Source organism: Rana temporaria, chromosome 4 (assembly GCF_905171775.1).
Source record: "Rana temporaria chromosome 4, aRanTem1.1, whole genome shotgun sequence".
Classification (NCBI taxonomy): Eukaryota; Metazoa; Chordata; class Amphibia; order Anura; family Ranidae; genus Rana; species Rana temporaria.
In genome coordinates this window covers 12,977,952-13,001,978 of record NC_053492.1, presented here as the reverse complement: position 1 = coordinate 13,001,978, position 24,027 = coordinate 12,977,952, and the positions used below count along the sequence as shown (strand labels likewise).

General features: G+C 46.8%; 1 protein-coding gene across 1 annotated transcript; it reads left to right on the top strand.

The window, feature by feature from the left end:
* The first annotated feature begins 6,072 nt into the window (after positions 1-6,072).
* Positions 6,073-23,375, top strand: LOC120935921 (zinc finger protein OZF-like). The gene is made up of 3 exons (XM_040347951.1): positions 6,073-6,165; positions 12,360-12,486; positions 21,436-23,375. Exons 2-3 carry the CDS (start codon positions 12,372-12,374, stop codon positions 22,827-22,829), a joined length of 1,509 nt encoding a protein of 502 aa, XP_040203885.1. The 5' UTR covers positions 6,073-6,165; positions 12,360-12,371; the 3' UTR covers positions 22,830-23,375.
* The last annotated feature ends 652 nt before the right edge of the window (positions 23,376-24,027 follow it).

Sequence of the window (24,027 nt, the reverse complement as noted above, 5' to 3'; positions counted from 1 at the left end):
GGGAGTGCATCTAATATGCCCAGCAAACAATGCTTAGGGTGGACAGGAATTTTTATCTGAAAAACCCTATCAAGGGTATCCAGGACTTGTGACCAGTATAGGTGGAGCTTTGGGCACCTCCAAAGGAGATGGATCAAATCTCCATGATCCCTGCTGCACCTATTACATTCTGCACCCGGCCTCACCCCCATACGAGCCAACCTAGCTGGCGTGTAATGAGCCCGTAAGAGAATATATAACTGTAACACACGCTGGGCCACGTTCAGGGAACACAGGGGTACGGCCTGCAAGGCCTCCTCCCACTGCTCCTCAAAAGTTCCAACGTCCCGTTTCAGTGATGATACTTACCTGATCACACACTCTCTCTGCTGGTGTCAGAGTTAGGGTTTGCCGCCTCATCTCTTTAAACCCAAACACATATGAATTACATAGGTTCTAAGGCTAACTTAATGCACATAAGGCACTGAGTGAGTTTAATTACCACCCTAATTACCACCTTGATCAGCCGCAGAACATAAATAAAGTGTAAGACCCCTTTTACAATGAGTGCGTTTTGCAGGTGCTATAGCGTTAAAAATAGCGCCTGCAATCCACCCTAAAACAGCTGCTCTATTGTCTCCAGGGTGAAAGCCTGAGGGCTTTCACCCTGGAGCGGTGCGCTGGCAGGGCAAATCAGGAAAAGTCCTGCCAACAGCTTCTTTGGAGCACATTAGGAGCAGTGACCTCACCGCTCCCGCCCATTGAAATCAATGGGCAATACGCCGCTGTAGCAGCGCATTGTGGGCGGTTTTAACCCTTTCTCGGCTGCTTGCGGGGACGCCGCAAATCAGATAGTAAAATAGCATCCTTTTACTGCTATTTTACAGCCGACGCTATGGGCGGCACCGGTAGTGTGAAAGGGCTCTAAGTGTAAATAAACTGTGTTTGGTTTTAAAGGGATGAGGTGGCAACTCTAGAGTTATACATTCACTTTCAGAAAGAAGATCACTGCTCCCAACAGTCTGGTATAATTGCAATGCCTAGGGAGTGTGTTCCAGCAGTCATCACCTCAACACCACTCTGTACAGAATCCTGGAACCTGCAGGATGAGGACACAATGAAAGAGTAACTGAAATCCTGGGATTGTCCAGTATGGCCCAGAGTGAGAGAAAATAAAATGAAAGATAGGGCAGGGCCGGCATGACAGAGTGAGAAGGGGAAGCAACTATGGGGTTTAGGATTGTAGGTGGAGAATGGGGAAGAGGTGGATTAGTTGGAGCAACGGGATGAGGGGGGGGGGGGGGGGGGGGAGTTAGTTAAAGGATAGCTGGGGTCTCCTGGACAGCAGAGATGGGACAGGCGACAAGCAGGCAGTTTCCCACCCACCCTCCCTGTGTTTTGTTTTGTTTGGTTGGTTTGCTTTATTTCTCTTTGCAGGTGCAATATGAGCAAAGGACATCATGCCAGCTGATCGTGTGGTGGTGGTTAGTATTTTGAGGGTGGAAGAAAATCCTGTTGAAATGGAAGTGTGGGGGCTCATCTGTGGTATGTGCCCCTCTAGTGTATTCCAGTTACTAAGGTTAGCTGGAATACGGTAATGGTTGCACTGCGGGTGTGGGTTGCCTCCGAGCTGGTGTGTCACAGCTGGAGGCCTGGTATGGTAAACGGTCCTGCAGTGTTACAAGTGGAACAAGTTGGTATTGTGGGTGCTGTCATAAGACCAACAAGTTGTTTTTGTTAATAAAAAGGCTGCTTTGGCCATTTGTACTCCAATTCATGTGTGGTCTCATTCATTTAGTTAATAGCGAGGAGGATGGTGAGTACTCATGGTCGGGCAGACACAAAACAAGGTGAGACAACATCTTATCTACTCTGGTCATGCAGAATCTAACGCACCTGGCAACAACGACAAGACCGTATTCACACTATGAGGCATTTCTTGGGTCTGCAGTTCCTTTGAGCTCCACAATGTGGTTATCTCACTTATATTAAGATAAGAAGTCTATACAAAACATACAGGAAGTGATGTCAGCAACAGACAGGAAGTGATGTCAGGTTTAAATAGTTTCCGGGTGAGAGGTGAGTCGGGAGGAAGTAGAGAGAAGACATTGCTGGAAGTGGCAGCAGAGGAGGTAATAAGGTCTTATTTTCTATTTACACCCAGTAACCCCCTCATGTCCGTCCTCTTTCTCCATAGTCACTGTGATGTCTTTTATCTCCAGCAGATGATGATACACATATATATAATATGGAAACCTAGATTAAGCCCTTTATGGTCAGAATATTTCCCCACTTACGGGGCCGCAACATTCTCTTCATTTTGTAGATGTTTCACCTTCTCACTGGAAATGAGATGAACATTCCTGGGTTCCGTGTGAGACTGGTCCACAGAACAGAACTAAAGTTCAGGTGCCGAATCTAAACCCCATTGAAGACAATGGGAGCCGAATGTTAAAGACCAGTAATGGCCATTTTCTAGGCTAATAGGAAAATAGATTGTCAGACAAATGTATGGAGGGGAGGGGACTATATGAGCTTCTTTACTGCATATGTCTTGGTGTAGAGACTACTGAAATGAGGGGTCCTGGGAAAAAAAGTGTGGGAACTCACCCGAGATCCCACCCCCACTGTTGCTCCAAAAAGTACCTAAAATGGCCGTATTCTGTACTAAACAGTGCAAATATCAATATTTAAACTATATAGCGCGTAGCAACGTGTTTAACCATATTTCCCCATTTACACAAAGGTCAAGTTAATATAACCCAGCCAGCACAGAGTTCCTCCTTACATCAGAGTCTGCAGGATTCCCCCTTACAGTGCAAAGGAACTCCGACATAAATGGGAATGCTGCAGATCATGGTCTTAAGGGAAATTCTGAAAAAAAGGGGTGGTCTGTTGACTCAAAGATCACCGGGATCCCCTTTACATCATAGTTCCCACTTACATTAGGGTTTGCAGCATTGCCCTTTACGTCAGAGTTCCCCTTCACATCAGCGTCCACAGAGTTCCCCCTTGCACTGCAAGGGGGAATCCTGCAGACTGATGTAAAGGGCTGTGCCGGGAACTCTGATGTGGTGACCAGAGACCACCTTCGGCAGAGAGAATGCACTAAGTTGGGGGGGGGGGGGGGTTCTGATATGAGGGGAAAACTTTATATCAGTGCCCCCTTACATTATTGTATTCACTCCCCCTTATATCAGTGACCCCCCCCCCCCTCAGACTGACCTGGTGGCACTGTCGCTGACATCCTTTCAGGTTCACCGTGCAGGGCTCAGTCATTCGACTCCAGCTCGGTGGCTCTGGTTTTATCCTATAGTCTCCTCTCCACAGTCCACACATGTCTGACTTCTCCCGTCACCCCCATCCCGACGGCGCTCTCACTCTTGATTTATCTCCAGACTCCGCCTCAGACTGCAGACATGATAAAAGACAATAGATGATCAGAGATTGCGGACATGATACAGGAGATGGTCAGAGGCTGCGGACATGATACAGGAGATGGTCAGAGGCTGCGGACATGATACAGGAGATGATTAGAGGCTGCAGACATGGTACAGGAGATGATTAGAGGCAGCGGACAGCCATATTTTTTACTGGTGCCGCTGCCGGTAACAGACATTAAATTAACAGGCAGTTGACAACACTGCCCCATTCAATGGTGTTCTCCTCTGCCTCCTACCTTCACCCTCCCCCACAGTAATGTTCTCCTCTGCCCCCTCAAGTAGTGTCCCTCTCTGCCCCCCTTCATATCATGACCCCCCCACTGCAGTGTCCTGCTGTTCCTCTTTCACCTCTCCACATCAGTGTCCCCTTCTGCCCCCCTTCACCCCCCCCACCAGAAATGTCCTCCTCTGCTCCCTTCATCCCTCCCCCCCACAGCAGTCCTCCTCTGCCCCCTAAATTCCCCCCCCTCAACAGTATTGTCCTCCTCTGCTCCCTTCACCCCCCACAGTAGTATCCTCCTCTGCGGCTGCCCCCTTTATTTTACCCCCTCACAGTTTCATCCTCTCTTCTGTGGCGAGGCACCACCACCAGGCAGGCTTCGGAACAGTGCATGCGCAGTTAATGCTTGTCACAGCTCGCATACTTCAAAGGCCAGTCTTGCAGAATGTGGGCGCTAACTGGAATGGCGTTCCTGCTGTGGAAAAAGTACAGGAACACCGTTCCCATGCGTTCCTGCAGGACTCAAGTTCTGACTGAAATTAATGTTTTGTTCAATGTGTGAAGTGTTATGATGAGCAAAAAAAACTGCATATGCGCTACACATCATATATGGGGTCTTATAGTTTTCCTTTTAAAGCAACTGCTAAAGAAGAATGTAGAACCCCATCCCTGAAAGTAGCAATATATAGAACCGGCATCTGTAAGGGTTCTTTCTGACCAAGCAGATAGGACAAGATATAACAGAATATATAATATATGTGCTGCGCAAATTATTGTCCCTATATAAATCCTGTATAATAATAACAATAACCGGTGTGCAGGGTGCGATAAATCCAATAAACACAAAGTAATGTAACCTACCTGTACAACTGGGGCAGCCTGTCTATTAACCCCTTATATTCCCCATCCTAATATTGTACAACCAATAATTAATTCTAGATAATTATCTATCCATCCACAGAGAAACCTGTATAGATCACATGACTGCATCAATGAGGATGGAGGAGGACCGGAGTCACATGACCGAGAGGATATTAAACCTGACCCTGGAGATCATCTACCTGCTGACCGGAGAGGTAAGGAGGATTCTGGAATGTCACATGACATCACATATCTCTATTAATAAATCGCTGACCTTACCAGAAAGGAGAGGCGGATTCTGGGATTCTAACATGATATTCCTATTGGTTTTCCACTACAGAGATTTCCTCTTCTGAAGTCTGGAGATCATATGACCATCACAGTGCCTCCATGTGACTCCCTAAAACCTGAGAGACACAACATGCAGAAGATTCTAGAAGTCACCAAGAAGATGATGGAGCTGCTGACAGGAGAGGTGAGCGGTGCCGGGAATTCTGGGACATTATCCAGTAACAGACAAGGGATGTGTCTGGATGGTGACTGTATCATTGTGTGTGTCAGGTTCCTATAAGGTGTCAGGATGTCACTGTCTATTTCTCCATGGAGGAGTGGGAGTATTTAGAAGGACACAAGGATCTCTACAAGGACGTCATGATGGACAATCAGCCGCCCCTCACATCACCGGGTAAGAGGAGACTTTATTGTAAAGGAGAGAGCAGTATGGAGGGTCCACCTAGATCCCCCATCATCTGATAAACACATAGAAACAATGTATTCAGTCAGTGTGTGTGTTTCCTACAGATGGATCCAGTAATGGGAACCCACCAGAGAGATGTCCCCGTCCTCTGTATTCCCGGGATTCCACACAGGAAGGTCACACCATCCCTCACTATCATCAGGTAGATGAGGAACAATCACTGATAGTATCATTAGGATATGTACATTGGGTGCATTGTTACAATTAATCTAATTTCTTTATATATTTAGATTGCAAACCTGAGAGATTCTAAAGTTGATGTTAAAGAAGAGATAAAAGGGGGGGATGATGATGAGGAAGGGGTGATGGAGGAATTGGAGTCTCTAAAAGTATACAAAGAGGACACCGTGGTGGCATTATCCAGCTACAGAAACCCACCAGAGAGATGTCCCCGTCCTCTGTATTCCTGGGATTCCATTCAGGAAGATCACACCATCCATCATCATCATCATCATCATCAGGTAAATGATCAACAATTATTGATAGTTCTGATTTATACACAGCATGCTTGTTACAAGGAATGTCTTTTTATATATTCAGAGTGGAAACCTCTGGGATTATAATATTATTGTTAAAGAAGAGTATAAAGAGGAGGATAAGGCATATGGTGTGATGGAGGAACTTTTAGAAGGACACAAGGATCTCTACAAGGACGTCATGATGGACAATCAGCCGCCCCTCACATCACCGGGTAAGAGGAGGCTTTATTTTAAAGGAGAGAGCAGTACGGAGGCTCCACCTAGATCCCCCATCATCTGATAAACACATAGAAACAATGTATTCAGTCAGTGTGTGTGTTTCCTACAGATGGATCCAGTAATGGGAACCCACCAGAGAGATGTCCCCGTCCTCTGTATTCCTGGGATTCCACAGAGAAGGATCACACTATCCCTTGCCACGATCAGGTAGGTGGACTTGAGGGTCTGCAACATAAAGGGATCTGACATGTGGAGATGATGTGTGGACTCGGGAGATGATATTTCTCTTTGCCTAGGAGGTAGGACCTAGATTTTTATTTTTTTGGGATTTTTGTCTTTTATTAACCTGTAAGTATATGCAGTTGCCTGCCCGGGGGGGTGACTTGAATGCCTCTGTTCCTACATGATCATTTCTGGTTGTTCCATCACGGCACCAGATTCAGATTGATGGCATTATTGTTTGTGGAGCTGATGTATGTGGGGCAGAGATGTGCTACTGAGCTGGGACTGCCTTGCAGTGCCAGCAGCCAGATAACATGGGTATAAAGAATTTATAGAGCGCTGCTCGAGAGCCAATGCTGGAGCAAACAGCACCAAGATCCCTTCTACAGGTAATTGTACACTTTTAATAGCAACCACTGGTAAAAAGTTGCAGTAGTCCCACAGTCACCAATTTTACTATGGGCGCCTATGGGTACATATCCTACTGAAGTTTTCCTGCTGGAACTGGTGTCTTTTGGATACTGGAGGGTCCTTCTTTCTGAGTGCGAACACAGCCAGATCCTCTCTGATACAGGTACCGCTGCTGTTTCCCCATACCTGTGCACATGGGGTGAGAAGTTCCTGTTGGGGGTTACTCCCTGTCTGCAAACATTCACCCCTTTATAGTCATGACCAAGTCATAGTGGATGGGTCAAGGGATGCCATATTCTCAGGGATAAAAATCTTCTTTTCTCCTATGCCAGTTGCGTGGTTTCTTGGGCCACTTCCCACATTCTCTCTGCATCTCCTGGTAAATGGAAAATGTAGCGCTAAAAAGTTGAGTAAGCCATATTCAAATAATCAAATGTTGCTATACACATGAAGGTAGGTCACAAAATGTGAAAACATAACATATATAAATATAACTCATATGTGGAAGATTATGGGAGATGTCCAAATGAATGAACCAATCTGTGTAGTGAACACAAGTCCAGTATAAAATAGTTGTTACTCAGAAGTGAAGCACAGCGATATACTGAACATGTGTAAACATCAAGGTGTTGTATCTTCAATGAAAATAATGGGGTATGTACTCTTACCAGAGATGGTGGACTTGTATGTCCATGACGAGTCTATCGAGCAGAGAGAGCCAAGATGGGCTGTCTTCCACAATGATCACGGGAACCTAGGCATTTCCAGGAGCAGCTTCCAGGGGTCTTGTAGGTGACCGTATGGTTGAGAAAACAAGTTGAAACAGCCGGATGGAAGGGCCAAAAAAAAAACTCATCGAGGAAGATATAAAGAGATGTATAGATCAAAAAGGATAGGTTTTATTGAATAAAAACTAGTGCTGTCAGTTAAACGCGTTATTAACGGCGTTAACACAAACCCATGTTAACGCCGTCAATTTTTTTATCGCGCGATTAACGAGGCGGCGTTCGGGGGTTATACCGGGATGATGCCTGCAGCCGCAGGCATCATCCCGGTACCGTTGTTTAGAGCGGGCGATCGGCTATCCAAACATAACAACCGATGCGGCTAAAAGCCGCTCGGTTGTTATGCCGGAGGAGCGGGAGGGGACATCCCCCCCCTCCCGCCGCCTTTCGCCGCTCTGACCGGGCCTCCCGTCCCACCGGGAGACCCGATCCTCCATCCGCCGCGTTCTGTGTCCAGGCGGAGACTGACACTAAGCCGTAAACGGCTTTGATTCAGTCTCCGCATTGAAACCACGGAAGCGGCGTCATGACGTCACTTCCGGGTTTCTCGGCTGCCAATGGCGCCGGATTTAAAAAAGTACACAGTATTCAGAATCGCCGTTTTCGGCGATCTGAATACTTTGAAGTGCAAAGGAGGGCTCGGAGGTCTTTTAGACCCCGATCCCTTCATAAAGAGTACCTGTCACCACCTATTGCTGTCACAAGGGATGTTTACATTCCTTGTGACAGCAATAAAAGTCATCAAAATGTAAAAAAATAAAAAAACACAATTTAATATTATAAAAAAAATAAAAATAAATAAGAAAACAAAAAAAAAAATGTTTTAAAGGGTGAACCTCCTTAATCGCGCGACAGCACTAATAAAAACCAATTGGCATCCGTAGTAATAAAAATTTGTGATCACAAAAGTAAAAAGGAGCAATAAGCCAAGCCGACACGTTTCGTCTAAGTAAACTTCAACAGGGGCGTATGTCAGAAGCGTATGTCAGCTAAAAATCCTCATTCCCGGAAGTCTCTATTTTGTATCAGGATGCAGGCCAGGTGGTGTCAAGGTCCTCAGGGCCCCCCTTAACTTTTGACAATTTGTCAGAAGCCATGGAGGATTTTATATCCCGCATGGAGAGGGCCTTATTGCAGAAGTCTCCTAAAAATTGCCCGCCATCACGGGCATCTGCATCTGAAATCCCAGACGATCAACACACTTCTCCTGCTGGTCCAGAGACCCCTTGGAGAGGGGAGCCCCGTCAACTACTGACAGCAAGGATAAGTTTCCAGAAGTTAATTTGGTATTTGAGAAAAAAGATTGTTTGGGCTCTTATTAAGGCTGTGTAGGAGAATTTGTAAAATTGAGGAATTGCCTTCAATGTCAGAGGACTCCACAGTCCCGTTCAGAACTCAAAAGCATAAAAGAACCTCAAAAGGATTTCCTTATGGTTCCTTCTTTAATGATTTAATTTACAAGGATTGGACCCATCCAGCTCACATCATGACAGACGCCAGCCTATTCAATTGGGGCGGAGTACTGGGTTAATAGTCGGTTCAAGTTCAATGGGCCCAGGAGGAAACCAGGCTTTCCATTAACATCTTGGAACTCAGAATGATCTATCTCTTCCTCTTGCCTAGGATGACTCTTTTCAAGGATTACCCGACCAGGGTTCTAGTTTGTCATAAACAAGGGGGGAATTTGGGACTTTGAATGAAGTCCCAAATTAGCTTTGCTTCCTTTCCTCACAGGGTTTTAGTTAGACAAAACCACTGCTGTGGCCAACATAAAGCATGGGACCAGTCCAAAAAACTTGGCAGCTGCACTGGAGGTGGCTCAGATCCTTGATTGGGTGGAATTTCACTTTTCAGCCTCATCAGCCATTCACATTTTGGGAGTGGACAATTGGCAGGTGGACTTATCTCAGTTGTCAATGTCTGGATCAAGTGAAGTGGTCTCTCCATCTGGATGTTTTTTGACAGATTTGCCAACTCTGGGGAACAACAGTCATAGATCTCCTTGCGTTCCGACTTAATCAGAAAGTTCCAAGGTTTGTGGCCAGGACAAATCGTCCCTGGACCAATGTGCCAAATGCGCTGCTGGCTCTGTGAGTCATGTACTCTCTGACCTATGCCTTTCTTCTTCTGATGCCCCAACCCAAGTTGTTGCCAAGGATAGAGCGAGAGGGTAAATTGCTAGTCTAACGAGAGGAGTGCAGTTGCAGACGTGCCATGACATCTTCCGTTATACCAGGACCTTCTCTTCCAAGGTCCAATCTTTCAATATGCGTTACAGCAGCTGGCTTTAAACGGCATGACTATTAAAAGCCAGGTTCTGAAAGACCAGAGATCTTCTCCTTGCAGTCATCTCCACAATGCCTATTTCATTTATTATTGTACCTAGAAGGCCTATTTTGCATATTATGAATTGCTGGGTTTTCACCCTTGCAGGTTTTCTCTTGCTCAGAATTTGGCCTTCCTTCAATGCAGTGTGTACCGAACCATGGCGCTGAGTAGGTTAAAGGGTCAGGTTTCCATTTTGGCTGTACCTTTCCAATGCCTATTGGCTTTCCTTTCCATTGTTCGTACTTTCATCCAGGGAGTTACGTGAATCTTTCTGCCTAGAAGATTTCCACTGATGCTGTGGGATCCGAATTAATTTTTTTCTGTCCTGCAAAATCTTCCTTTTGCGAATACCCAGGAAATTCCTCTTCTGACTCCCTTGCAAAATCTGGCCATTACCTTGACGAGCAGGGTAACTGAATTGGCATCAACCATTTTTATCGCTACATAGCGATAAGGTGGTACTTTGACCTCGGTTGTCTTTCCTGCTGAAGGTTGGGTTGTGTTGGCCTTTCACTTGAATGAGGCCATTGTTTTGCCTTCTCTGTGTCCTAATACCTCCCATCCTGAAGTGGTACTTCATTATTTGGATGTGGTCTTGTGGGTAGGTGCAATGTGATGCACCGGGCAGAAGGCACACAGAGTCAAGAGTCTGTGATGACCTACATCAAAAGAACCAAAAGGTGTTTTTTGACCATTTAATTTGCACCATTCCACTCATTCAGGCAGTTCAACAATGGGGCATCTATGGCTATTTTATCACAAATAGGTGATAGTTTAAGTTTTTGGGGTTGTACACAATGGGCCAGATTCACAAAAGAGATACGACGGCGTATCTCCTGTTACGCCGCCGTATCTCTGTGATCCGCCCGTCGTAACTATGCGGCTGATTCATAGAATCAGTTACGCATAGATAGCCCTAAGATCCGACAGGTGTAATTGACTTACACCGTCGGATCTTAGGATGCAATTCTAGGCCGGCTTCTAGGTGGCGATTCCATTGCGGCCGGCGTAGAATATGCAAATGACTAGTTACGGTGATCCACGACGCGTGTTCGTCGCAATCTCTTACGTCGTCGCTAGTCGGTTTTTCCCGTCGCAAACTTAGGCCTGCTTTTTCATGGCTTATCTTTAGAACAGCCATGTTAAAGTATGGCCGTCGTTCCCGCGTCGAATAACAAACGACATCCTTGAACTTGCAAGCAGGCGCACTGTGAGTAGTGTTACCACAACGGTAGCAAGTCGGGGTCCCAGAGACAGAAGAATTAGGGTGGCGAGGTTTAAGCTGAGTGGCAGGGGACTGGCGTCTCGAGCGTTGAGTGATAGCAGTGTGGAATATTTCCCCACCCTGGCTTGCAGGAGTTGTAGGTGGTGCCTTCAGTAGGGTGGCATCTCGTGTTGCCAACTCCATGACCGTAGCAAGGTCAGTGGCTTTCGTCAGAGTCAAGTCGGGTTCTGTGAGTAAACGTTTCTGTATGGCTGGGTCGCAGAGTCCCATGACGAACATGTCCCGGAGAGCCGTCTGCAGGTAGTCTCCAAACTGACAAGTGGCAGCTAGTTTACGTAAAGCAATGATATATGTCTTTATATCCTCCCCGGCCTGCTGCCTTCTACTGTAGAATTTAAACCGCTCTGCGATTTCTAACGGCTTCGGGTTGTAGTGTGCATGTAACGTCTGAATTAACTCAGGCAGGGGCTTAGAGGCCGGCTTGTCTGGAGAAATGAGGTCTCTGAGGGTTCCATATGCAGCTTGACCCAATGCAGTGAGAAAAACTGCAACTTTCTTATCTACAGTCACATTATTTGCTTCCATATACTGTTCCAGCCTCTCCACCCAGGAGCTCCATGACTCAGCTGCAGGATCAAATGGTTGAATAAACCCTATGAAGGCCATGTGTGCTAAAATCCACAATCCTCGTCGCCACTGTTATGTCCCCTTGCCGCTCTGTGTCTCTCAGGTGCTGCTGGCAGTGCTGCCAGTATCTGCTCAGAAAGTTACACACACAGGCCGATGTACTACTTAACCAGAGCAAGGTTTATTACTCAGAACATTATGGCATTCTTACATGGAGGAGTCTTATTCCAAACAGCTTCTGTCCTTATCAGATGTAATCCCTTCTCAGCCTCATGTGTCTGCTTCCAGTTCCCCTCACACACTGTCTGACTTCCTGGTACAGCCCCTCCTCCCCCATCATGCATCAGGAGAAAGAGGGTAAAGGTCACAGTGATCTATCACAAACATCACAAATTTCCAATTTTTTTTTTTGCGTAAGACGTCCGGGAACACGAAACGACGTAACGCACGTCGCCGTTCAAAAAAACATCGGGGCGCCGTAATTTCGCGCAAAGAACGTCGGGAAATTTTCACACGGAGCATGCGCAGAACGTTCGGTGCGGGAACGCGCCTAATTTAAATGGTGCCCGCCCCATTTGAATTAGGCGGGCTTGCGCCGAGCGGATTTACGTTACACCGCCGCAAGTTTACAGGTAAGAGCTTTGTGAATCAGGCACTTACGCTGTAAACCTGCGGCGGTGTAACGTAAATGGGATACGTTACGCCGCCGCAGCGTAACGTATTTCTACCTGAATCTGGCCCAATATGTGCAAAGACATCACACAAATGAAAAATGATAATGCTAAAATTCTTCATTGGTTTAGGGTGAGAATCTGATGAACATGAAAGTTGAAGTAGAAGAGATGTATGTGAGGGATGATCAGCAATATATGGAGGAGGCTGGAATGACGAGGACATTCAAAGAGGACAGTCCTACAGAGATCAGCACAGGTGAGCCATAATATATTCTGTTATCTCTGCTCTGTTACTGCTCACTGATTGGTCCAGAGTAGTGCAGGAGATGAGTGATTTCATAGGGTGATAATAGTCACCTCCCTGTACTGATACCCGTCCTGCACATTAGATCTCCTTTTCTCTCAGATAAACCCTCTTCTCTGTGCTGCAGACATCATTTACTTATTCGGACATGATTAACAGTGCCTTGAAAAAGTATTCATACCCCTTGAAATTTTCCACATTTTGTACAACCAAAATAAAACTTTAATGTATTTTATGTGATAGACCAACACAAAGTGGCACATAATTGTGAAGTGAAAGCAAAATGATGAATGGTTTTCAAATTATGAAAATTGTGGCGTGCATTTGTATTGTACTCTGATACCCCTAACTAAAATCTAGTGGAACCAATTGCCTTCAGAAGTCACCCAAAATAATGTAAATGTAAATAGAGTTCGACCCAGCTCGACCAAATTTTATCAAATTTTGCCAGACAGTTTCTGCTCTCATACATGATTTTATACATTGGTAGCACTTTATCGTATTCTGCCAAGAGGTTCTTGTAGGAAGCTCCTTCCCCTTCCGTGGCAGCAAGATTTCTCTTCTGGCATAGAATAGGGTGAAGGTTATGCACAATTTGTTGTATCTATCCATTGGTATTGACACTCCATATATCTCTGTTAGCGTATCTGCCACCGTCTGCCAGTAGTGGCGAAGTCTGGAACACGACCAAACCATATGGAAGAATGTCCCTGGTTCAAGGGTACATCTTGTGCACAGCTGGCTAAGAGAGGGTTAGATATTAGATGGCCTCTGCGGGGTGTAATACGCTCTGTGTAAAAACTTAAACTGAATGTAGCGGTAGACGCAATGAATGAGGAGACACAGTCCTCCCAGACATCCTCCCCCAGGTCAGGGATGTCCATCCTCCATTTACCCAAGGAGGCAGTAATGTTAGCGTCGTGGGCCACAGTTAGGTATAAGTATAGGGATGAAAGGGGTTTCCCCATCACTACCGAGGTCAGAAGTCACTCAATCGGGTCTGATTCAAGAGTCACTGGGTTCGGAAATTGTGAATTGAGGGCATGGTGGAGCTGCCAGTATCTGAATTGAAGGAAACTTGGGAAACCATATGCCTGTCAGTCGTAATTCTTGGAATGTCACATCACATGCCTCAGTGTAAGAATTCCCTGTTTAGCCCAGATCGCAGGGACCGGTATTGTGTAGAAGTGAGGAAGTAGGGGGATGGGAGAGACACAAGATGGCTTTATGCCTGTCACCCTATAACACTGCCATACCCATATCGTAGTCCTCATGGGCCCTGTCACAGAAGGATGAGCCCTACACCCCCGGAATACCAGGTTAGACAGTCCCCCAGAAGGGCCGCCTCCAACGTGACTGCCGGGTTTTGCTTAGGCTGGGAGAACCACCATCTCACTGTGACTAGAACCGCTGCCCAGTAGTATGATAGGAAATTTGGAAGTGTCAACCCACCGCCAGATAGTGGGAGGGAAAGAGATTGTTGCGACCAGCCCAAATAAAGGACGTCACAATGCTGTCCAATTTCCAAAAGATGGACCGGGGGATAGGGGTAGGGGGTCTGCCTGAAAAAATATAGCCGTTTGGGTAAGTATATAATTTTAATAAAATTCCCCCTACCCACCAGCGTGAGCGGGAGGTTGCGCAACGTTGCATACTGCTTGGTAAGTTGATCCAGCACCGGGAACACATTCTCAGTCAGGTATCCTACCACCGTGGGGCCCACTTTCACCCCCAAATATGTAAATTCATCTACCCAGCTTAGTGGCGCGTGGCATCGACGGGTGTAGTGGGAACAGCACCGATTTTGTCCCAGTTGATTCGAATCCACGAATACCGACTGAAATTGTCAAATTGGGTCAACGCTGAACGTAAGGAGGTGGAAGCATCTGTCAGATATAGCAGGGAGTCTTCCGCATATAAAGACAGCTTTTCTTTTAATGGACCCACCCGTATGCCCCTAACTCCCGAGTCCATCCGAAGGTGAAAAACTAGCGGTGCCAGGGCAAATAATGCAGATGACAGTGGACAGCCTTGATGTGTCCCCCTCCCAGGGATAATGAATCTGAGTTCAGTTCCCGTTAGTGTGTATGCGCGCTCTAGGGTGGGCATATAGCATCTGCAGCCAGGTCAGAAAACAGGGCCCAAAACCAAACCTAGAGAGGACTGCCCACAGGTAGCCCCAATCGACCAAGTCAAAGGCCTTCTCGACATCGAGAGAGGCCACCACCATAGGGCTGTCAGGATCAGCGATCGCAATTTTGGGTATGCAAACGGCAGATGTTTATGTCCGTACCATGGCCCCGCATGATCTGGTCGGGATGCATCAAGGCTGTGATGACAGTATTCAAGCGGTTAGCAAGGATTTTAGAAAATATTTTGGCGTCAACATTGAGGAGTGAGATGGGGAGCGGTAGGAGGAACACAGAGTAGGGTCCTTCCCAGGTTTGGGGATGACCACTATCACTGCGTCGCTCATAGTACCCCTGACGCCTGGGACAGTAATGCCTGGAATTTGGGAGCCAGCTCCTCCGCGTTTAGTTTTATAAAATTTGACCTGGAACCCATCCGGTCATCCGGGTCTTGCTTGCCTGCATCATCTTCAGGGCCGCCTGTATCTCCTCTATCTTAATGGGGGCATCTAATTTATTTGCATAGGTGGGGGTGAGGACAGGGATGTCAATACTCTAGGTAGTCAGTCAGGTCTTCTTGGTCATAGGTCACTCGGGAGCTGTACAACTGTTGATAGTAGGTTGCAAAGCGCTGGTTAATTTCCTGGGGAGCAGATAGGAGTACCACATCAGGTCCAAGGATTTGTGCAATGATCATCACTCCCGACTGCTCCCTGGACAACCAGGCCAGGAGACGTCCTGTCTTTTCTCCCTGATCAAAAATGCGCTAGGATTAATGAAGCAGCTGCTTCTGCGTCAGATTCATCCACAGAAGAAAGGCCTCCTGGGTCAGAGACTGTAGGCGGGTGTATTGTTGGGGATCCCGAGTCCTAACATATAGGGCCTCCTGCCTGGTCGCCACGGCTTCCACCCTGGTAAGGTCCGCCCTACGCCCCCTCCTAACCTTAGCTATAATAGACTGATATTGCCCCCTAGAGTAGGCCTTAAAGGCGTCCCATACAAAGGTCACTGCGGCTGAGCCCGGAATCACCCTCCAGTACATGTTAATTGCACATCGAAATTGGGGTTCCACCTCTGTGTCCAAGACCCAGAACCTGGAGAGCCTCCAGAGCCTTTCAGATGGGTCGGTCGACAATTCTAGGGTCAAAAGTAGCGGGGCATGGTCTGAAATCCCTCTGGGGAGAATGGTAATGTCCCGGACCCTGGATTGGACAGACGCCCCTACATTGACCTGGCCTATGCGCGAAAAGGATTTATGGGACGCAGAGTGACAGGTGAAGGCCCGAGACAGAGGGTGCCTCCAACTCCACACATCAGTGAGACCATAGGTGTCAGCCCAGACCGCCAATCCCTGACAGGTGGCCCCAGCAGCTGTGCATATGTCTGTCAGAGTCCAGGACGAGGTTGAAATCCCCCATTAACATTACATTATCCAAGGGGAATTGTGCAGTGGCAGTAAGTAGGTTTAGCAATTTAAGTGACACAGGGGGCGGCAGATATAGGCCTACAAGAACCCAGGGTCGATTATGGATTTGTGCATAGATCATCACAAACCTACCCTCTGGGTCCAGCACCAAATCGAGGAGTTTAAAGGGGAGAGTTTTGAGTACAAGTATACTAACTCCCCCCCCCCCCCCGCCCTAGCAAAATTAGAGTAGGTGGAATGGTAGTGATGGCCTACCCATGATTTCTTGAGGCTAAGCGTTTTACCCCCAACCAGATGCGTCACCTGTAACACACAAACATGTGGATTATGCGCTTTGATAAACTGGAATACTAAGGAGTGCTTGATAGAGGAGTTCAAACCACGTGTGTTCCAGGAGAGGACATTAAGGGTAGCCATGGGAGTACATTGGTAAGGAGCGTTAGAGTGGATGAGCCATAGGTCATTCCATCTGGCCCGAGGAGAGCCAACGAAGGAGCTAGACATCCATAGCATTGCAGGTAAAGTGAGAAAAAACAGAACTGTCATGCAACATAGTACATATAACGGAGAGCCAACAAAGAAGGTGACCCAACATAACCAACCCCCCCCCCCCCCCAACCGTGAAGGAGGGTCTGCATACCCAAACACCAGCCCTAAAAGCAATGTGCAAGAGGCGCCTAGCCCCTTTTCAATAAGAACAATCAAAAGTACCTGAAAAATTCCAGCAAAGAAGAGTCAATGTAGAACACCCAGAGCCCCGGGGGTACAAAACTTAATCGGACAGTCAAAAAGCCAAACAAAACAGGGGGGGGGGGGAGAGAACAGGCACAAAGGGAGTACCAACGGGCAGTTTGTAGGCTGTGTGGGTGTAATCTCCATGCCCCTCCATTGTGGCCACATACCTGGATACTGATAAGGGCTGTGTAGAAGAACGTGATGTTAGGAAGACACGGTTTCTCTGGAGTGGAGCCCACAGCGAGCTACCCTGAACGTCACTTACAGGGGAAGACAGTGGCAGGCAATGGGAGCCTCAACTCCTGGCACTCCATTTCCAAATCATCAGGCAGGGAGAAATAAAGGCGGCGACCCAGACAAGCCCCGGGGGAGCATGCAATAAACCCTGACCATAAGCGTACAGGCAACGTTTCAGGCAGCCCAAGGTAAACATTGCCCGCAGCTGACAGCTTCGGTTTCCCTGGGAACTGGGATAAGCAAAGCCCCACAGCACACTAGTGTCAGTCATCGCAGATCATGCCTGCTGGTAGGTCTTCCAATGGTATACTCTCAGGCACGAGCAGGGAGAAAAACTGTGAGGCCATCAGTGCTGTAAGGTGTCATCCCACGCGGTAGCTTCTCTGGGAGAGGTGAAGAACTGCACACGGTCGCCATCCTGTACCTGTAGCTTGGCGAGGAAGAGCATGCTGTACTTGACCCCCTTCTCTCGCAGCACGGCACAAACCTGGTCAAAGGACTTGCGTTGTCTCTGTGTTTCCACAGAGTAGTCTGGAAAAATGTGTAATTTGGCATTTTCGAATTTCAGTTCTCCCTGGAGATGGGCCACACGAAGCACTGTGTCTCTGTCCCTGTAGTGCAGGAGTTTAACGATGAATGTGTGTGGTGGTGCCCCCTGCGGCCCTCTGGTCGCAGGCATGCCGTGGGAACGCTCAATGGAGAAATGTGGGGAGAAGTTCGCCTTTGGGAGCAAGGAGGGGAGTAAATGTTCCATGAAGGCCATGGGGTCCGAGCTCTCAGCACCCTCCGGCAACCCCAGAACCCGCAGATTGTTACAGTGGTTTCAATTCTCAGCATCTCCTGCCCTGGCCTCAAGAATTTTTACTTTAGATTTAAGGATCTGCAGGTCCGCACAGTATTCCCGCTGAATGTCTCCTGTGCCAGACACCCGTCTCTCCACCTCGGCCACCCGCTCTCTGAATTTGTCCATGTCCCAACGGATGAGGGCCATCTCTGTCTGGACATGATCGATCTTCACCGTAAGGGGAGTTTGGCAGGTAGTAATGGCCAACATCAGGGCATCGAAGGCTGCAGAGCCGGCCTGGATAGTGCCGTCAGACGGGGAAGCAGTCTGAGTCTGCATGTGGCGGGCAGAGGGGGGGAGTAGGCTTAGGCGGTGTACTCACTGCGTTGGATATTTGTTTCCTCTAATTCCCCCTCTTGTTTCTTTTCATTCCCCCTACACTCGGAGGCAGTCTGCAGGGTAGTGAGCCGATTTTATGGCAATTCCACACAAGGATTAATGAAGGATTAGAGTCCGGAAGGGGAGCTTCACTACAGCATGTCTGCTCATAGCTCCATCTTGGACACGTCCCCACCTGTGTGTAATTTAATCTCAGTATAAATACAGCTGTTCTGTGGAGCACTCAGAACAAACAAAATTAGTGAACAAACAACATCATGAAGGCCAAGAAACACACCAGACAGGTCAGGGATAAAGTTGTGGATAAGTTTAAAGCAGGGTTAGGTTATGAAAAAATATCCCAAGCTTTGAATATCACATGGAGCAATTTTTAATCCATCAAAATGGAAAGAGTATGGAAAACCTACCAAGACATGGCCGTCCACCTAAACTGACAGGCCGGGCAAGGAGAGCATTAATCAGAGAAGCAGCCAAGAGGCCCATAGTAATTCTGGAGGAGCTGCAGAGATCCACAGCTCAGGTGGGAGAATCTGTCCACAGGACAACTATTAGTCGTGCACGCCACAAAGCTGGCCTTTATGGAAGGGTGGCAAGAAGGAAGCCATTGTTGAAAGAAAGCCATAAGAAGTCCCATTTGCAGTTCGAGTAGCCATGTGGGGGACACAGCAAACGTAGAATAAAGTGTTTTGGTCAGATGAGAATTTTTTTTTTTTTACCTTTTAGCCTAAGGCCCCGTACACACGACTGAACATGTCTGCTGGAACTGGTCCGCGGACCAGTTTCAGCAGACATGTTCGGTCGTGTGTACAGCCGATCAGACAGGATTCCAGCGTACATTTGCCCGCCAGACCGTTTTCGAGCGGACAAATGTTTCTAAACTTGCTTAGAAACATGCCTGCTGGAATCCTGTCCGTCGGACATGTTCGGTCGTCTGTACAGACTTACCGTACATGTCCGAGCGGCCGCCATCCCTCGCATGCGTCGAATGACTTCGACGCATGCGTGGAAGCATTGACCTTTCAGCGTCGCGCACATCGCCGCATCATCGTCGCGGCGATGGCGCGAACACGTCACTGCGCTGTCTGTCCGCGCGGATTGTCTCTCATTTCTGTATGATGGTGTGTACAGCCATCATACAGAAATCTCCGGGCGGGCATGTCCGCTGAAAACGGTCCGGCGGACCGTTTTCATCGTACATGTTTGCCTGTGTGTACGAGGCATAAAAGCAAAAAGCTGTGTGTGGCGGAAAACTAACCCTGCACATCATCCTAAACACACCATCCCCACCGTGAAACATGGTGATGGCAGCAGCATGTTGTAGGGGTGCTTTTCTTCAGCAGGGACAGGGAAGCTGGTCAGAGTTTATGGGAAGATGAATGGAGCCAAATACAGTACAATCTTAGAAGAAAACCTATTAAGGGTCTGCAGAGACTTGAGACTGGGGCAGAAATTCACCTTCCAGCAGGACAACGACCCTAAACATACAGCCAGAGCTACAATGGAATAGCTTAGATCAGGGATCCTCAAACTACGGCCCTCCAGCTGTTGCGGAACTACGCATCCTGTGAGGCATTGTAAAGCTCTGACATTCACAGACATGACTAGGTATAATGGGAATTGTAGTTCCTGAACAACTAGAGTTTGAAGACCCCTGGTTTAGATCAAAGCACAGACACGTGTTAGAATGGCAAAGTCAATGTCCAGACCTAAATCCAATCGAGAATCTGTGGCAAGACTTGAAAATTGCTGTTCACAGACACTCTCCATCCCACCTGACAGAGCTTGAGATATTTTGCAAAGAAGAATGGGCAAAAATGTCCCTCCTAGATGTGCACATCTGGTAGATACATCCCCAAAAAGACTTGCGGCTGTAATTGCAGTGAAAGGTGGTTCTACAAAGTATTGACTCAGGGGGGCTGAATACAAATGTACCCCCAACACTTTTAACATTTATTTGTAAAAAATGTTGAAAATCATTTATCATTTTCTTTCCATTTCACAATTATGTGTCACTTTGTGTTGTTCAATCACATAAAGTTCCATAAAAATAATACATTTACATTTAAGTTTTTGATTGTAACCTGACAAAATATGGAAAATTGAGTGTGAATACTTTTTCAAGGCACTGTATATACAGTGATTAGCTGAATGAACCTGGGTCCCGTTCGGGGTGGGTTGGTTGAACTTTAAAAAATTAAACATGAAAAAATAAGGGGCCCTCATATCCCCCCCCCCCCCCCCCCCCGAATGACAGACTAAGGGGAACATAGGGCCAGATTCACAAAGGGGATACGACGGCGTATCTCCTGATACGCCGTTGTATCTCTGTTTCTATCTATGCGACTGATTCATAGAATCAGTTACGCATAGATATCCCTAAGATCCGACAGGTGTAATTGTTTTACACTGTCGGATCTTAGGATGCAATACCGCGGCCGCCGCTGGGGGGAGTTTGCGTCGTAAACCAGCGTCGGGTATGCAAATTAGTAGTTACGCGATCCACAACGTTTTTTCGCGTTCGCTACGTCGCTGCTAGTCTAGTTTCCCGTCGCAAAGTTAGTCGTCGTTTTAGGTGCCCTAACTTTACACAGCATACATATGTGCTGTATAAAGTATGGCCGTCGTTCCCGCGTCGAAATTTAAAAATGTTTCCTTCTTGCGTAAGACGTCCGGGAATACGGAAGTACGCTACGCACGTCGCCGTTCGAAAAAATTACATCACTTCGCGCAAAGCACGGCGGGAAATTCAAAAGGGAGCATGCGCAGTAGGTCCGGCGCGGGAGCGCGCCTAATTTAAATCGCACACGCCCCTTTGAATTACGCGGGCTTACGCCGGAGGCCGCCGGCGGAAGTTTTCTCGCAAGTGCTTTGTGAATCAGGCACTTGCAATGAAAACTTGCGGCGGTGTAACGTATCTACGATACGTTACGCCGCCGCGATTCTATGTGAGTCTGGGCCCCAGTGCCTAGGCTTGTAGTTGTGTGAAGATCATGCCCATCCCAGTCCTCATTGGTTCCTGCTCTTCTGACGAGGCTGTGTTGATGTAAAAGTGATCTGGGAGGAGGACCAAAGTCCCATTAAGTCATAGCTGGTTGGGACATTCACAGAGAACATCTGCTCACTAAAATCTACCTTGATTTAAGTGAACTAACCATCTTGTATCTATTGATCATGTTTTTATATTTTTCCAGAATACGTTATCAAAAAAGCCTCAACGGATCGTCTCACTTTATCTCTATGTTGGAAAATGGAAGATGAGGACATCACAAGAGATTGTGCAGGAGAAAAAACGATGAGTTCAGCTATGGATGGAGGACTTCACAGTGTGGATGGACCATCAAATCTCTCTAATGAGCAACTTTGTACTGTGAGGGATGGTTCCGAAATTCAGGGGCAGGAGACGTTTTCCGGTCCTGAATGTGGGGAGAGTTTTAGCTCTTTGTCTCATCTTTACTTACATCAAAGGAACAATCTAAATTCCTCTCCTGAGTATGGGAAATGTTTTACACGAAAATTAGGACTCGTTCTACATCAAAGTTCTCACACAGGGGAGAAGCCTTATTCCTGCCCTGGGTGCGAGAAATGTTTTTCAAAGAAATCAGACCTTGTTAGACATCAAAGATCTCACACCGGAGAGAAGCAGTTTTCCTGCTCTGAGTGTGGGAAATATTTTGTATATAACTCAGAACTTGTTAGACATCAAAAGTCTCACACGGGGGAGAAACCGTATTCCTGTCATGAATGCGAGAAAAGTTTTTCACAGAAATCAGACCTTGTTAGACATGTGAAATCTCACACAGGGGAGAAGCCGTTTTCCTGCCCTATGTGTGGGAAATGTTATATACGGAAATCAGACTTTGTTATACATCAAAGATCTCACACTGGGGAGAAGCCGTATTCCTGCCCTGAGTGCGGGAAATGTTTTTCAGAGACGTCCAATCTTTATGCACATCAAAGGACTCACAAAGGAGAAAAGCCGCATTCCTGTTCTGAGTGTGGGAAATGTTTTTCTCAGAAATCAAAACTTGTCACACACCAGAGATCTCACACAGGGGAGAAACTTTATTCCTGTCTTGAGTGCGGAAAAGGTTTCCCAGAGAAGTCCAGACTTTACAGACATCAGAGGATTCACACAGGTGAGAAGCCGTATTCCTGTTCTGAGTGCGGGAAATGTTTTTCGCAGAAATCGGACCTTGTTAAACATCAAAGGTCTCACACAGGGGAGAGGCCGTATTCCTGCCCAAGCTGCAGGAAATGTTATCGACATAAATCAGACTATGTTAGACATCAAAGATCTCACACTGGTGAGAAGCCGTATTCCTGCACTGAGTGCGGTAAAAGATTTCCGGAGAAGTCCAGTCTCTACAAACATCAGAGGATTCACACAGGGGAGAGGCCGTATTCCTGTGCTGAGTGTGGAAAAACTTTTTCACAGTCATCCCATCTTTACGTACATCAGCGGTCTCACACAGTTGAGAAGCTGTGTTCCTGTCCGGAGTGCGGGAAATGTTTTTCGCAGAAATCAGACCTTGCTAGACATCAAAGAACTCATACAAGTGAGAAGCCGCATTCCTTCCATGAGTGAGGAAATTTTTTTTCACAGATGTCCCATCTTCACAGACATCAGAGGAGTCACACGGGGAAGAAGCCGTAATCCTGTCCTGAGTGCGGACATTTTATATCACAGATATCAGACCTTGAAAGACATTAAAGATCTCAAAGAAAGTGGATGCTGTATCCCTGTCCTAAGTGCAGTCAATGTTTATCAGAGAAGTCCAGGCTTCACAGGCATCAGAGGAGAAGCTGTATTCCTGTCCTGAGTGTGAAAAATGTTATACATGGACATCAGATTTTGTTATACATCATAGATCGTATCCACATGAAGACCAGGCCTTTTCTGGAACTTTTTGTTTCAAATTTTAAATCATTATTCTTTGCTAGAAAATTACTTAGAACCCCCAAACATTAAATATTTTTTTTAGCTGAGACCTTAGAGAAAAAAATGGCGATCGTTTTAATATGTTATATCACATAGTTTACGCAGCGGTCCTTCAAAAACAATTTTTAGAGGAAAAAAAACACTTTAATGAATAAAAAAAAAACCACAATATTTAGCCCAATTTTTTTGTATAATGTGTTGTTAAGCCAAGTAAATAAATACCTAACATGTCAAGCTTTAAAATTGCGCACGCTTGTGGAATGGCAGCAAACTACGGTACTTAAAAATCTCCATAGGGGACTTTTTGCATTTTTTTAACAGGTTACTTGTTTAGAGTAAAAGAGGAGTTCTAGTGCTAGAATTTTTGGGCCAGATTCACAGAAGAAGTACGCCGGCGTATCTACTGATGCACCAGCGTACTTTCAAATTTGCTGCATCGTATCTTTAGTTTGAATCCTCAAACCAAGATACGACGGCTTCTGGCTTCGATCCGACAGGCGTACGGCTTCGTACGCCTTCGGATCGTAGGTGCAATACTTGGCGCCCGCTGGGTGGAGTTCGTGTCGTTTTCCGCGTCGGGTATGCTAATTAGCTTTTTACGGCGATCCACAAAGGTACGCTCGTCCGTCACATTCTCTTACGTCGTCGCTAGTCGGCTTTTCCCGGCGTATAGTTAAAGTTGCTATTTCGTGGCGTATAGATAGACCTGCCATGTTAAAGTATGGCCGTCGTTCCCGAGTCAAATATTTTTTTTTTTTGTGTAAGTCGTCCGTGAATAGGAAAGGACGTAACTCACATCGACGTTCAAAAAATGACGTCGGTGCGACGTCATTTCGCGCAAAGC